Genomic DNA, 14523 nt, shown 5'->3' on the forward strand with positions numbered 1-14523 from the left:
AACCTTCCCCATCCAGGTGCTTTCCAGGTGTTTTGGACTTCAACTTCCATCAGCCCCAGCCAGCATGGCCAATGGCAGGAATGCTGGGAGTTATACTCCAAAAAAACTGGAGGGCACCAGGTTGCGGGAAAATGTGCCTTTGAACAAAATTATCATAGAAAAAATTGAATGAGAATTAATTTGTCGGTGCATTGTAGGCTTAGTATACTTTTTACATGCACTGAATTGGAACCAAATAGCCACTCTTATTTCACAATGATGCTTGTCTGACCACCAGATGTGTACAGGAGTGGGGTCTCCAGTTGCTAAGTTGCATTTGAAGCCCTTTTCTCTCTCTCTGTACACAGCATCCAAAATTCCCTAGGCCTGGTTTAGGCACTTAACACGTACAAGAGGAAGGCTTTAAAGAAGGCTGAAAGAATGCAACAGCCATCTAGCCACCCTGGCCAATTCCACTACTGATATTGGTAACATGGTTAACTTATGTGCTTAATGAATAGTGGGGACACCACTGAGATGCATTGCATTTTTCTGCATATTACTGGGGCCGTTACTGAAAAAGCACCCAAAAGGCATATTGTGACTCTTTGCACTTAACTGAAGGCTGAAGTTAATTTCACCAGAGCACAAATCTGAAAACTTCAGAACAGAATTTGAGATAGCAGCCAGTCTTTTAGACATCATAAAAACAATCTGGAAATGGAGTTAATTAACTGTAGAAGCTGGTTTTGTTTCACACAGGGCACCGGAGCCTCCATAATGCCTGCAAATACATGGTAGCAAGGTAACGAGCAGTGGGCAGTAAGTGTGTCATCTTGATTCCTGTCTACCTTTACGCTAAAGCAGGATTTTTGGATCCTCAGAGAATGGGCCGGCAAGTTCTATGCCCTCTACACAAAACCCAGCACTCAGCTAACTTTTCCATACTGACACTCTTTCCCTACTAACTGGCAGTTATTCTTGCAGCCTGATAGATCATTTCAATTGTCATATATATGTTTGAAATCTTCTAAAATGCAAAGCTGTCATTGTCCTTTCAATAAGCAAGTGCCCGTAGCCATAACTGAAGCAACTGGAAGCCTCTCCCTCTCCCTCTCTGTTTGTAGATGAACTTATAAAAGAACCCCCTTTCCCACTAAATGATACCAGGGTCATGGAACCCTTCTCCTGGCAAGTCTGGCTGAAAGATCACCGAGAAGATATAGTTCAGAAGAAACCCTTGAGCCTTTTTGGAGACAACTTTGAAACTGAGGTAAACAAAAAACAAACAAACAAAACATTTCAATAGTTTGAACAGGAGCTGTCAGAAGAGTGAACACCGGGTCAGGCCAAGACATTTTGCTGCCTGAGGCAAAGCATGAGACTGCCCTCCAGCCCCCAGCCCCTCCATTCCATGCTCAAAACTGACTGGACTAGCAGTTTCATCTTACTTCAACATTGGCAATGAAATGGGGTGCCCCTCTACCACATATGGATGTAGCAGTGCAAGTCAGGCTGTGTGGCACAACTTCCTCTTAAGGAAAAGCTGAGGGGCTGCCACTGCTGCCCACCCACCCCCAGCAACTGCTGCCTGAGGCAGTTGCATCACTCTGCCTTATGGTAGGAACAACCCTGAAGCAAAAGGTAGTAAATCTTTTTTGAGAGATAATCTCTATGATCTATTTATTTTATTTATCTATTTATTGCATTTATATCCCACCTTTTTTCCTTCAAGGAACCCAAGGCAGCATACATAATCCTCTTCCTCTCCATTTTATCCTCACAACAGCAACCCTGTGAGGTAAATTGGGCTGACAGTCTGTGAGTGGCCCAAAGTCACCCAGTGGGTTTCTGTGGCCGAGTGCTGACTAGAACCCAGGATTTCCTGACTCCCAGGCAAACACTTTAACCACTGCACCACACTGGCTCTCTATGTTTTAGTCAGGCCAAGTCAGGCCGCAACATTTTGCTGCCTGAGGCGGAACAGGAAATCGCACCCCACATCCAGCTAAACTTAATAATTTGTCTCATAACACCCAAAATCATCTCACTCTGTCTAATGGTAAGGGTAGTCACGTGAAAATGAACTTGCACCATTTAAACACAATCTAGCCTCCAGATTCCTTCCATCGGCCTAGAACAGCCTTTCCTAACCTGGAAGAGCTTCCAGATGTTTTGGACTTCACCCCCAATCAGTATGGCTAATGGTCAGGAATGTTGGGAGTTGTCATCCAAAACATCTGATGTATAGACATTGCCTGGGTTTGGTTGAGCACCACAGCAACTATTGGAGTTTCTTGACGGAAGAAGAGCCTTTTGGCAGGTGAGGATGAAACAATCAAGGAATAAAAGGTGCACAGAAGATCATTAACTGCCCAATGTGTTCCAAATATTATAACTCCACACCCTCTGACCATCAGTGGAAGGCATTTTTGGTTTGTGAGAACTGAATTGTATTTCTTCTGAGGAAGGGATGTCACATTTGAAAGGCACTTGGCAATAAATTCACTGCTGCACCTTTTAGATTGCCTCTCCTTTTGCTCTTGCATTATTCAGTGCCTTCTCTTCTTCCTCCACTTATGCCAAGTGAAAAAGTTGGCCTGTCTAGCACAGTGCTGTCTATCACATGCTTCCCAGAGCATCATCAGCCAAGCATTTTTCCCCATGCTGGTACTTGCAGTCTCCTAGGGTGACCACATGAAACAAACCACAACGCCCACACACACGTTCTGCGGTCTCGGGATCAGTCTGAGACCGCAGAAAAAGTGGGCTCAAAGGCTAGGGGGAGATCCCAGGGGCAAGGGAGAGATCATCCCTCCCTGCTCCCGGGATCCCCTGTGCATCATGTTGATGCACAGCGACAATCCCGGGGATCTCCCCGGGATATCGCCCTGTCTAGCTATGGCCTAAGTAGGACTTACATTGGATTTTACCCATTGGCTCCAGAAGCTCAGGGAAATGTGCAAAGCATTTTTGTAAAGGCCAGTGCTGGAAGCATTAACCACTATAATCCAAAAACCCATTGGTCTCCAAAAAGCAGTAGATTCTGAAGAGGGATTAGAAGTGACTTTCCAAATCCAGGGAAATATTCCCATTAAGTTCAAGAATACAAAGGGAAGGCCTCTGGCTAAGTGCATTGCCTTGTCCCAAGAGCGCCATGCAACATGGATAAAGGTAGAAAGCCGAGAGTAGGAAGATTCGAAGAGTACCGGAATGTGGCAGTGCAGAAGGAACTGTGTAGGTGTGGATATATTCTTTCCTTGCATTCTGTCACATCAAGCCATTAGCAAGGGTAATGCATCTTCTCACTAATTATGTAAAATAATTTTACATTCAAGCAAAGTGTTTCTCATAATAATATATGCTAAAAGACTTTGGATTTTTATTTTTAAAAGAATGCATCACATTTTCTTGGTTTGTTTCCCAGGTTATAATTTTTGGACCAGGAAGAACTAAAGAGGGAGGAAAGAATGCAGATATATGGATATGGCAGATGGTACATGCTTTTCTTTCTTTCTTTCTTTCTTTCTTTCTTTCTTTCTTTCTTTCTTTCTTTCACTTCCCACTAACTATGCACAGTACTGTATTTATTCAGATCAAGTCTAAAAGAAATTCTCCAGGCCAGAGACACAAGTAAAGAAAATTCATTCCATTATGAATGATCCATTGATTCTTCTCCAACTGCTGAGAGCAGGACAACTGGTACTACAACAACAACAACAACAACAAAAAGCCTTTTCAATAGTGGCCCCCTTGACTGTGATGCCAAAGAGGCCCACCTACAACAGCCCATGGGTTCTGTGTGGCTTGTTACCCATCCCAGCAAGCCACCCTCACTAGGTTCGCATAACACGAGAAGCTGCACCAGCAAGGGTACTTATGCAAATCGACCTGGCACACGATCTATATGAGTAGGGTTAACCACCCTGTGATCAAGCCAACCAGCAATACAAGTATCATAATAACAGGGGACATAGGATTGCTCCCTTAACCTGGCACCTAAACATATACAAGGGACTGTTTACACAACACACTAACCTCAGTGGTTAAGTCTGGACTGTTGTTGATCCATGGGTTGTTTGTTGAACTGTGGGTTAGTGTGTTGTCTGAACCCATGACATTTTCCACATGGTGGCTTGTTAACCAGGCATTTTGGCTTGTTAACCATCCTGAACAAACCAACAACAAACCATGATTTCTCAAGGTGGCTCATTTGTGGGAAAGAAGCCACACTATATGGTTAACGAGCCTCCTTGTGGAAAATGTCCTGCATTCAGACAACACACTAACCCATAGTTCAATAACAACCCACACTCAAATGCAGTGTGTTGTGCAAACGCAGAAGACACCTGCTTCTCATGCTGGGCCTACTTCAATTTGGTATAACTCTCTTTAGGCTAGACCTCTATTAATCCTTGCAGGGATGAAGTGGCTGACAGTATACCTCTCTGTGAATATATAGTTGAGCCCTTTTCAGTATTAATGACTTCTTCTTCATAATGCTCCCTGTTGACTTGGTGAGCCACTTTTCTAGTCCTGGGAAGTATTTCAAGAACCTGAAGTGAAACAGAAAGACTGAAAAACACTTCCAACAACTGGACCCTTTCTTTTTCAAGAAGACATATCAATCAGTAAACTGCTCACTGAGTCGATTAACAGTGCCAGAGAAGTGAGTCATCTCAGGACAACTTCATTCTATGGAGCTGTGGGCTGTAAACCACGGCCTGATTGCTTCTGCTCACAGTTACTCTACTCGTTAGGAGAGGTATAGCATTATCATGGGGAGGTGGAGGTTAAGGCAAATCCCCTTTCCCATTTGTTTCTGTTCTCACTGGAACACATAGCAATGCTCACATAACTCAAGTGTTAAAGGAACTGCACTGGCTGCTATTAGCCAGTCATAGTCATTGTCATATAAAGCTCTAAACAACTTGGGACCAGGACACCTAGCAGAACACCTTCCTTTAAGGTCAGCAGAGGAGGCTTTGCCGGTCATTCCAAAGCAAATGGAATGTCGCCATGAAGATCCCTAGCGGTGGGCCTTTTTTGTAGTGGCACCCACCCTGTGGAAACCCCTCACTCGTGCAGTTCATGAGGCAGAAAATGTGACATCTTTTAAACACCTCCTGAAAAAACACTTGTTCACCCAGGCTTTCCCTGGGCTGTAAGTAAATTAACCGTGCCGCTCCATATTACTGCTCCTTGAATTGTTTTTCATATTGTTGTTGCATGTGTTTTTAATGTTGTCTCTTTAATGTTGTCTTTAAATGTGTTTTAGTGTTTATTGTGAACCACTAAAAGATTTTGTTATATTCAGCAGTATATGGATGTCACACATAAATAAATAAAATTTATTTAGAGCAGTGGCAAAGCTTGCTGCTGTTAATAAAATAATAATATTTGAAGACAGCTGCTCCCTAAAGATTAATGCAGCTTGGGCTCATAGTGAATGACCCAACTAAATGGACAGTGGAGATAGAGGTGAGAAGGAGATGTATAACATCCATTGACCCATCTATGCATATTTACATATCATATATACATCCCAAAGACTAGATCAAATCATAATGGGGTGGAGCACATAGGAACCCATTATTGTTGTTGTTGTTGAAGTTTTATCTAACCCTTTTGCCACAAATGGTTAATGGGTGTGTTTAAATTGGGGTTAGGCCTGTTCAGACGACACTTCAGGCTCTGTGGTTAGTGAAACTGTGGTTCTTTGGGGTTAGTACTAACCACAACACTTTAAGCCATGGTTAGAACTACTAACCCTGCTGCAGACAGTCCAACTGTGGTTAGTGAGTGAGCAGCGTTTAGCAAAACATGTCACACAAGCCGCCTTAAATGCTGCTGCTTAAGCAAAAGCTTTAACCAGCAGGCTTTAAGGTGTCTTCTGAACAGGCCTTCTATGTAGTCAGCATGGTTAGGAATGGTTCATATGACACGCTTAACCCCCGTGGTTTAGTGTGTCATCTGAACAGGGCCAATGAAAGAAAAATAGACGTTATACAACAAATAAAAGGAGCATGTGTGAGTGTATGTCATTTTGTGTGTATGTGTATATTAATCAGAAAAAAATACAGGCAACTGTACTTGGTAGGAATTTTATCCAAACTTTGAAGAGCTTAGGAAATAACGATCAGCCATCTTAATGTTCCAGGATAATTTTCTGAGGCGTAGGCTGTCAGCCATACATAAGGGAACAGAGGCTTACGATATACTAAGCCTGCACAATGACTCCCCAAACCAAACACAGCCCGCCACCCATATGCAGGTTCTTGACAACTCTCCTGATTTTGCAATCCACAGAAGGCAAAGACACCAGGAAATTTGTCAACCCTCTGATAGATAGTCCCGGAAGAATGTATTAGGCTTTATGGGTAACCAGACTGCTATATACAGTAATCCCGTATCATATCTTCAGAGATGTTTTTGTAAACTTGTTAGACTTCTGATGGATTAGATTGACAGACTAGTTCATTAAGGTTAATTCCTGCTCTGTGGCTCCTCTTCCTCCCTTGCCCCAGCTAATGACAGTCCAGGAGAAATTAAAAGCCTGTCATTCCCCCCACCCCTTCTGCCATTTCAGGAAGGCACATCTGTTGCTACTATTGATGGTAAAACCCTGAGTCTAGCAACTGGAGACAGCCTTCTCATCCCAGTACAGGCTAAGTAAGTAGAGAATACTATCATAGGTCCACAGTTGGCCACCTTTTGCTAATGACCTTCTGTTCTCTTGCAGCTATGGGTGCATCATTATCCATTCTGAATTCTGTTGGTATAGTATTAAAAACAATGAAGAGTCTTGTGGCACATTTTTTCCAGTATAATTTTTTATTATTATTTCAAAACGACACCAACTTACAGACACAATACAAGAGAAAAAAAACATATAAGAAGATAAAAAACACAAAACACATAAAAAACATACAAAGTTAAGATGGACTTCCGATTTTCTCCACAGCAAATGTGGCACATTTATGATGGTATCAATTTTGTGGACTAGAGGCTATGTCAACATAAATACATTAAGAATAGTGCTGTGCCGAAAATTTCTCCCACATTTTTTTAACTATTCACATTTAATTTGATAAAAAAGAAATTGGCTTTTGAAAAGAAATTCAAAGGAGAAGAAACTTCAGAGAAATTCTCATGGATTTGGTTCTGGGTTCTTTTGCTTACCATACTTATAAGGGGGACTGAAGAGTGTGCACAAATGGCCCGTCTTTCGTTGTAGAATCATAGAAACATAGAATAGTAGAGTTGGAAGGGGTCTACAAGGCCATTGAGTCCAACCCCCTGCTCAATGCAGGAATCCACCCTAAAGCATACTTGACAGATGGTTGTCCAGCTGCAATCATCTCTCTGAAGCGTGTAGCTACCTCAGCTTCCCACACTTCAATGAATTTTATATAGTGACCACCTTCCCTCTCTTCCCCCGCAATGCTCCGGAATGAACATGCCTCATAGGTAGGGGGCATGGTGGAGGATGTAAAATGGGGGCCAAGCTGCTAACATAGGGTGTTGCAGCTCCTCCACCTGCAAAGTCCTTAGGAAAGGAGAAATAAGCTGTGCTACAACCCCTGCCAATGTTGAGCCCTACTTGCGGCTAACTGTTGGAGAATTTCTCCACCCCCTGGAGAAATTTGGTGAAATTGTCCTCCCAATTTCTGCACCCACAAATAGGATGGAGAATTTTGAGAGGCCATTTGTGCACAACTCTAATTAAGGTTTGAAAATGCCAGAAGACTCTTCGTGGTTGTTTTGTTTTGTTTTGTTTTACTGCCACAGTCTATCGTAGTTCCCCCTCTAGAGATTGTTATATATTAAAAATGATTTTTAAGTGGTGCTTTCTTCAGGGTAGTAGTAACCAAATATATCTGGCACGTCTGCCACAAGTCAAATCCAAAATATGATATCCTGGCTGCAATCTGAGTCAAACTTATCTGGGAATCAGGAGCCACAGCAAGCAGGATATAGTGGTATGAAAGTGGTGTATGGTATGTGTCAGTGGACCCCAACAGTTGCCAGTGCACTTTAATACCGCTATAAAGCAGTAGTGTGGCTCCTGCCTTTTATAAACCACTTTCATAGTGCAATATCCTGCTTGATGTAAATTGGACCTAAAAGGTCCTGGTGGCAGCGAAACCAAGGGACTTGCTAGATGGCAGGTTAGCCTGGTGCGAGGCCCAGGCTCGTCCCTGTGCATCCAGATGATGCACAGGGGATCCCGGGCTTAGGCAGGGGTCAAACTTCCCTGGACCCGGGGTAACGGGCACCACTTTTGGCCCATTTTTTTCCTGTGGTCTCAGGCTGAGCTCGAGACTGCGGGCATGTAGCCCATTCCGCCGCTTTTCCCGGCTACTGCAGTTACTCCCGAGTAGCCGAGAAAAGCGGCAGATGGGCCATAGCACTCCACAGGAGCGCTGCGGCCATCAGGGCTAGGGTGGGGACATCAGGGGAGAATTGGAGCCCAGGGGACATTGGGGGGCAGGAAACAGAGGCCAGGTGAGATGGGGGTGGGAATCGGAGGCCAGGTGAGATGGGGGCAGGAATCGGAGGCCAGGTGAGATGGGGGCGGGAATCGGAGGCCAGGTGAGATGGGGGCAGGAATCGGAGGCCAGGGGACATTGGGGGGTGAGAATCACAGCCCAGGGGAGATCGGGCAAGAAATGGAGGCCAGGGGAGATGGGGGCGGGTGGGAATTGGAGCCCAGGGGAGATCCGGTGGGCAACGGAGCTGGTGGGCAAGGGGAGCAGGGAACCCTTTTTTTTAAAAAAAAAACACACCTCACCTTAATCGTTGATGCGTTCCTGCGCACATGGCCCTTTAAGACTTGAACAAAATGGAGGACATGACAGGGCTTCCCAGCAGCCTGTCACGTCTTACGTCTGGATTGGAGCGACGGCCTGTGCTACTTGTAGCTTGGACTCGCCGCTCCTCCAGCATCGATTCCCAGGTAGGTCTAGCAAAGCCCCAAGTGTGTGAGAGAAAAGGTGGCTCCTGCTTGGGGTGGGAAAGGCCTTAGAGAAAGGGAATTCTGACTGTGATGCCACACCCTGCCCCTTCCAGAAGCAAGAGTTTCCACTCATTTTGGACTTGCTCCTGGAAGCACTTCATTGAATCACCCAAGCAGTAAAGACCACACACAGACTGGGGTCAGCAGATCTGGCCACGTGTGGCAGATCCCAGTTAGATACTACCCCTAGTGTCATATTCCTATCTCCTAATTCACACTCTGTCATGGGCTGGACTGCACCACTACTCCAGCCTCAGGCCTTAGCTAGACGTAAGGTTTATCCCAGGATCGTCCAGGGGTCATCCCTGTTCATGTAAATGACACACAGGGGATCCCTGGAGCAGACAGGGACGACCCCAGGACGATCCCGGGATAAACCTTAGGTCTAGCTAAGGCCTCAGTTCCTCAGGATGATCTTACCTCTAATCTCCTGAGCTCGGACAGAGAAGCACCGATGTAGCAGCATGAAAGCACACAGGCCTAACTCTATGCTATATCCAGGATCACCAGCTCTTCAGCTCCTGTCCTGTCCCTGTGCCATTTATGACACATGTACAACAAACTGTTTGCCTATTTAGAGGTAATCTGTGAAGCATGTTTGGAGGTTGGTAGGGCCTACTTCTGTGACAGGAAATTGACAACTGAGGTCTCATTTATATTAACTGCATTGAATCAAACTGTATGTTTAATCCATCCAACCCTCTGACAAGATGCTCAACCTTCATCATGGTAATCTAATCTGATTATGACAATCTAATGCTAACATGTATTTTGGCACCTTTCCATATAGTTAACTGCTTAATTAAGCAATATTTCCCCTAAAGCCCATATTATTTGTTTTCATTGTAACAGTTACTAGTAATTACATGCTGAGCAAGAGGAAGATGAGGGCATGTGGAGTATTTAATTACAGTGTAAAAGCTTTTAAGATCCTCAAAAGCTCTTGTAGCATTGTTAACAATCAATATACTAAAGGGAGAGTTTATTGATACCTGACAACAAATGCTTGGAGTCAAACTAAAAAAGATTAGCGAGGGTAGTTTTAACAGGAAAGGTACATCAGTCATATCATATTTACAATTCACATCTTAGATTAGTTATATTATGCTACAGCTTGTGCTACAATGAAGGTTTTTCTAATGGCACTACCATTCTCTATTCTTGCTCTTGTTTTAAGGTTTCAGTGGACAAGGGACGAAAGATCCATTGCTCTTTACGTTGTTCAGGACCCAATGCGGAAAAGACCCTATGCCTGAGTTCTGCACCCAAACTGTATCAACAAGATTCATGAATAAAATTCCAATGAAAAGGTTAAGCTAGTGTTGTAATGTCATGAAATGAAAACAAACTTGAAATGGCCAGGTACAGTATGTAGCCACAACAAACAGACATCTTAATGATTGCCCTAAGATAGAGATAAAAGCCTTCTGGCAATCACCATCTCTTTCCCAAGAGCCAGTGTCAGGAGGAGGCATCATTGAACACCTGTTGAGACTTTTACAGGGAGCCCACTGTCAATACCCAGAACTTCCTGGCCCTGCTTCCTCTTCCTCTCTCCAAATACTAGAAGCTTCCACTTCATCATAGGCTAGATCTACACCAAGCAGGACATAACATTATGAAAGTGGTATGAAAGCGGTATATGGTATGTGTCAATGGGCCCCAACAGTTGTCAGTGCACTTCAATACCGCTATAAAGCAGTAGTGTGGCTCCTGCCACTTATAAACCGCTTTCATACAGTTTTCATAGTGCTATATCCTGCTTGGTGTAGATCTGGCCTTGGTGTCACTGAAGCCAATGATCCCATTCCAGAATTCGCTGTTTAAGGACTGCAGCACAGTTATGGAATCTCTTAATATTAGAACCCGGGCTCATTCCATGAAGCTGATTGGTGGGAGATTCAGGGCAAATAAAAGGAAGGAGTTCTTTACAGAGGAGAAGGTTATCAGTGGCATTGGCTACAAGTCCTGATAGCTATGTGCTCCTTCCAGTATCAGAGGTGGTCAACCTATATACACCAGTTGTTAGGGAACATGGGTGGGAGGATGCTGTTGCACTCATTAACTGCTTGTGGTTTCCTGGTCTGATCCAACATGGCTCTTCTCATGTTCATATGTCCTCCTCAATGTTACTGCCTGTAAGTAGTGAGCACTGACAAGAGTGCAGAAATACAGCAACGTCCTTCACTTGCCTGGTGCGCTTTCTCTCTCTCTCTCTCTCTGAGGCCTTAGCTAGACTTAAGGTTTATCCCGGGATCATCCTGGGGTCGTCCCTGCCTGCTCCCAGGATCCCCTGTGTGTCATTTACATGAACAGGGATGACCCCTGGACGATCCCGGGATAAACCATAGGTCTAGCTAAGGCCTGAGTTGTTGGGCTCAGAGGTAGAGGGTGAGTGAATGGAGAGCAAGGACAGGAAGTGTGATGGTGGTGGTCCCCCTCAGGACATCTTTCCAAGTCCCCTCAAACCCACAAGAAGACCTCTACATACCAAATGAACACCTCTAGTATTGACTATAGGGAAGGAACCTTCATCGTTCCCAGCAAGCAAAACCTGCCTGCTTTTCACATGGTGAGCCTAACTTGTAGCCAAGCACTTACTTTCTAGTCCTGCAAAATTATAAGAAACACATCTGTAAAGTTCCTTCCCCGTGTTATACCCGCTGCAGTTTCTATCTGTGGAAACTGAGAAACCCGTCAGAGTATCTGCCTCTACTTTGGTCAATCAGACAACACTGACACACAAAACTTCAGCCTTTTTTCCCCTGGGTCAAAGAAGACACCCAATATGCTCAATTGGTTTCCTCTAGCCAAGCCCAGATCTACACCAAGCTGACACTTGGACACTTTGAAAATATGACACTTTGAAAATGTTTTGAAGACTGTATCTGGAGTGCGTCCTGGACCCCAACAGTTGTCACTACTGTTATAAACCATTTCAAAGCAGTAGTGTAGATCCTGCCCAATACAGGAGAAATAACAAGGAAATAAATTTTTGTTATCTGGTAAGACAAAGCAATATGTGGGATTTTGCATTTATAAATAAATCAAATGTATTAAATACAAGAAGAGTTATATATTACTATTAAGTAAACTATAGCTTGTCTTATCCTACCTTCTCTACCCCTTCTAAATCCTATTCCCCAAACTCCTCTCACTAAATCCATCTTCTTCAACCTCTAATCCCTCTCTGAACTGTCAGTTCACCCCTTTTAAAACCTCAGAATCCTCAGACCCACAAGACCCTTCATCTTTTCACTCACTGTCTAGAATTTTTATTTACCATAACTTGGTCAGCGATGACTGTGGCTGCAAAAAACAGATCCACGAACATGGTACTGGCATTATGACTGTAAATTTCTACTGCAACTAAATAAAAGTAATACGTAGTGAAGCATACCCATTTCAACATAACTTGTCAGTGAGAGGTGCACCAGGTCCTTGAACACAACTACACCCCCGCTATGCAGTGCCTCTAGGAGAAGAACAGGTCATTCGTTTTTTGCCCAAGGAATTTAATTAATATAATCAGGAAATATAAACAAGGAACAGAAGAAAGGGTACTAGAAGTTTAGAGGGAACAAGAATAGGAGCTACCTGTTAGCTCAAGTGGGAAGGAACACTGTAATGGAGAACAGGAGCATGGGGAACATTGCAGAGTCCAGTCTTGCATCTGACCATGTTTCACACCACAGACGGGACAAACAAAAGTATATATATGACCTTTGTTTCTCCCCTGTTTTCTATTCAAAATAGGGTAAAGTTGGGACAATTTTACAGGTAAGTTCCTATAAATATGCAGCTCAATCCATTGTTAAGGGTCTTCAGTTCAAGGTAGCAGAAACTATGCTCCCTAGATTCCATGGGGTATCATTCACCAGGAGAGGAAAGAGAAGAACAATTGTTTTCTAACACACATCTTCTGCCTTGTATTATGTGGTGCTAACTAAGATATAGGGTTTCAGCACGTGATGCTAAAATTCCCCATCCCTACTATGGCTTCTGCTTCCAGATTAAATCAGCGCATTTACATGGGTGGACACGTGCTTCAGCAAGTCTGTATGTTTTATTATCCAGTCATTAGATGGTGCTGCCGATATATCAGATTAAAGTTCCTTATTGAGTTATTGTGAATCTTTTAAAAAGAGAGATAAAGACCAAAAATGTGGGAGATGCCATGAAGATTATCAACATCGTGTGAAGGACTCACAAACTTCCATGACTCACCAACCACATTCATGCAATAAAAGCGTCTTGCAGAAATGTTTAGAATCTGCCTATTATAGTAGCTAGAGCAAATGTTAGAAGTTAAAAATAACATATTCCCATCTTATTTCTCAGACTGCATTTCTGTTTTGGGGTTGGATCAAGATCAAGTTAGTTGAACTTAGTTCCCATTGACATCAGTGGGACAAGTTAGCCATGCTTTCAGTAAGAACTAAATCCAGTACAGTCCTTGGCATGCGTTAAGAAATCAAACCTATTTGTTAATTAATTAAACTCACGTGTTTCTGGGGGTAGTCAGAAAAATTCTATTTTACCCACATTCATATCTTTGTCATCTCAACCAAGTTATTAAAAAAGAGTATGCTATATTTTGGCTGATCGCCAAGCAATAATAAAGCAAAGTGTGTGTGTGTGTGTGTGTGTGTGTGTGTGTAACACAGAGAATGAGAGAGAGAGAGAGAGAGAGAGAGAGAGAGAGAGAGAGAGAGAGAGAGAGAGAGAGAGAACAGAACCAACACTCATACCCATACATCCCACTCCACAGAGAAGTCCTTTGACCACTTAGCCTCAAGGAAATAGATTTCCCCACACATATCCTATATCAGCCCACATTATTCAAATACCTGAAGAACAGCCACATAGAATAGGCAAAGATGACTTTTTCTTTGCTGCCAAAGAGGGCAGGATTACATTTAATACACTAAAGATAGAAGAGGACACACACACACATATGACACACACACATGTACATGAGACAGTGCAGCGCCATTAACCAGAGGTGGTGGCAAGCAACCCCGATGGCCTCTTGTTCAATAAATAGAATCAGAGAATAGCAGAGTTGGAAGGGGCCTACAAGGCCATCGAGTCCAACGCCCTGCTCAATGCAGGAATCCACCCTAAAGCATCCCTGACAGATGGTTGTCCAGCTGCCTCTTGAAGGCCTCTAGTGTGGGAGAGCCCACAACCTCCCTAGGTAACTGATTCCATTGTCGCACTGCTCTAACAGTCAGGAAGTTTTTCCTGATGTCCAGCTGGAATCTGGCTTCCTTTAACTTGAGTCCATTATTCCGTGTCCTGCACTCTGGGAGGATCGAGAAGAGATCCTGGCCCTCCTCTGTGTGACAAACTTTTAAGTATTTGAAGAGTGCTATCATGCCTCCCCTCAATCTTCTCTTCTCCAGGCTAAACATGCCCAGTTCTTTCAGTCTCTCTTCATAGGGCTTTGTTTCCAGACCCCTGATCATCCTGGTTGCCCTCCTCTGAACACGCTCCAGTTTGTCTGTGTCCTTCTTGAATTG

At 43.7% G+C, this 14523-nt stretch overlaps 1 protein-coding gene across 3 annotated transcripts in view; it reads left to right on the forward strand.

Annotated features, from left to right (window-relative positions):
* Nucleotides 1–10313, forward strand: part of HAAO (3-hydroxyanthranilate 3,4-dioxygenase) — a 34520-nt gene extending 24207 nt beyond the window's left edge. For 2 of the 3 annotated variants that reach the window (XM_063123992.1, XM_063123994.1), the window contains exons 7-10: nucleotides 1107–1252; nucleotides 3407–3475; nucleotides 6569–6651; nucleotides 10176–10313. In XM_063123992.1, coding sequence (XP_062980062.1) covers nucleotides 1107–1252; nucleotides 3407–3475; nucleotides 6569–6651; nucleotides 10176–10254 — 377 coding nt within the window. In that variant the 3' untranslated portion in view covers nucleotides 10255–10313. The remainder of the gene's footprint in view (nucleotides 1–1106; nucleotides 1253–3406; nucleotides 3476–6568; nucleotides 6652–10175) is intronic. The other variant, XM_063123993.1, reaches the window with a different exon arrangement.
* Nucleotides 10314–14523: the final 4210 nt, after the last annotated feature.

The sequence above is a fragment of the Elgaria multicarinata genome, chromosome 4 (assembly GCF_023053635.1).
Source record: "Elgaria multicarinata webbii isolate HBS135686 ecotype San Diego chromosome 4, rElgMul1.1.pri, whole genome shotgun sequence".
NCBI lineage: Eukaryota > Metazoa > Chordata > Lepidosauria > Squamata > Anguidae > Elgaria > Elgaria multicarinata.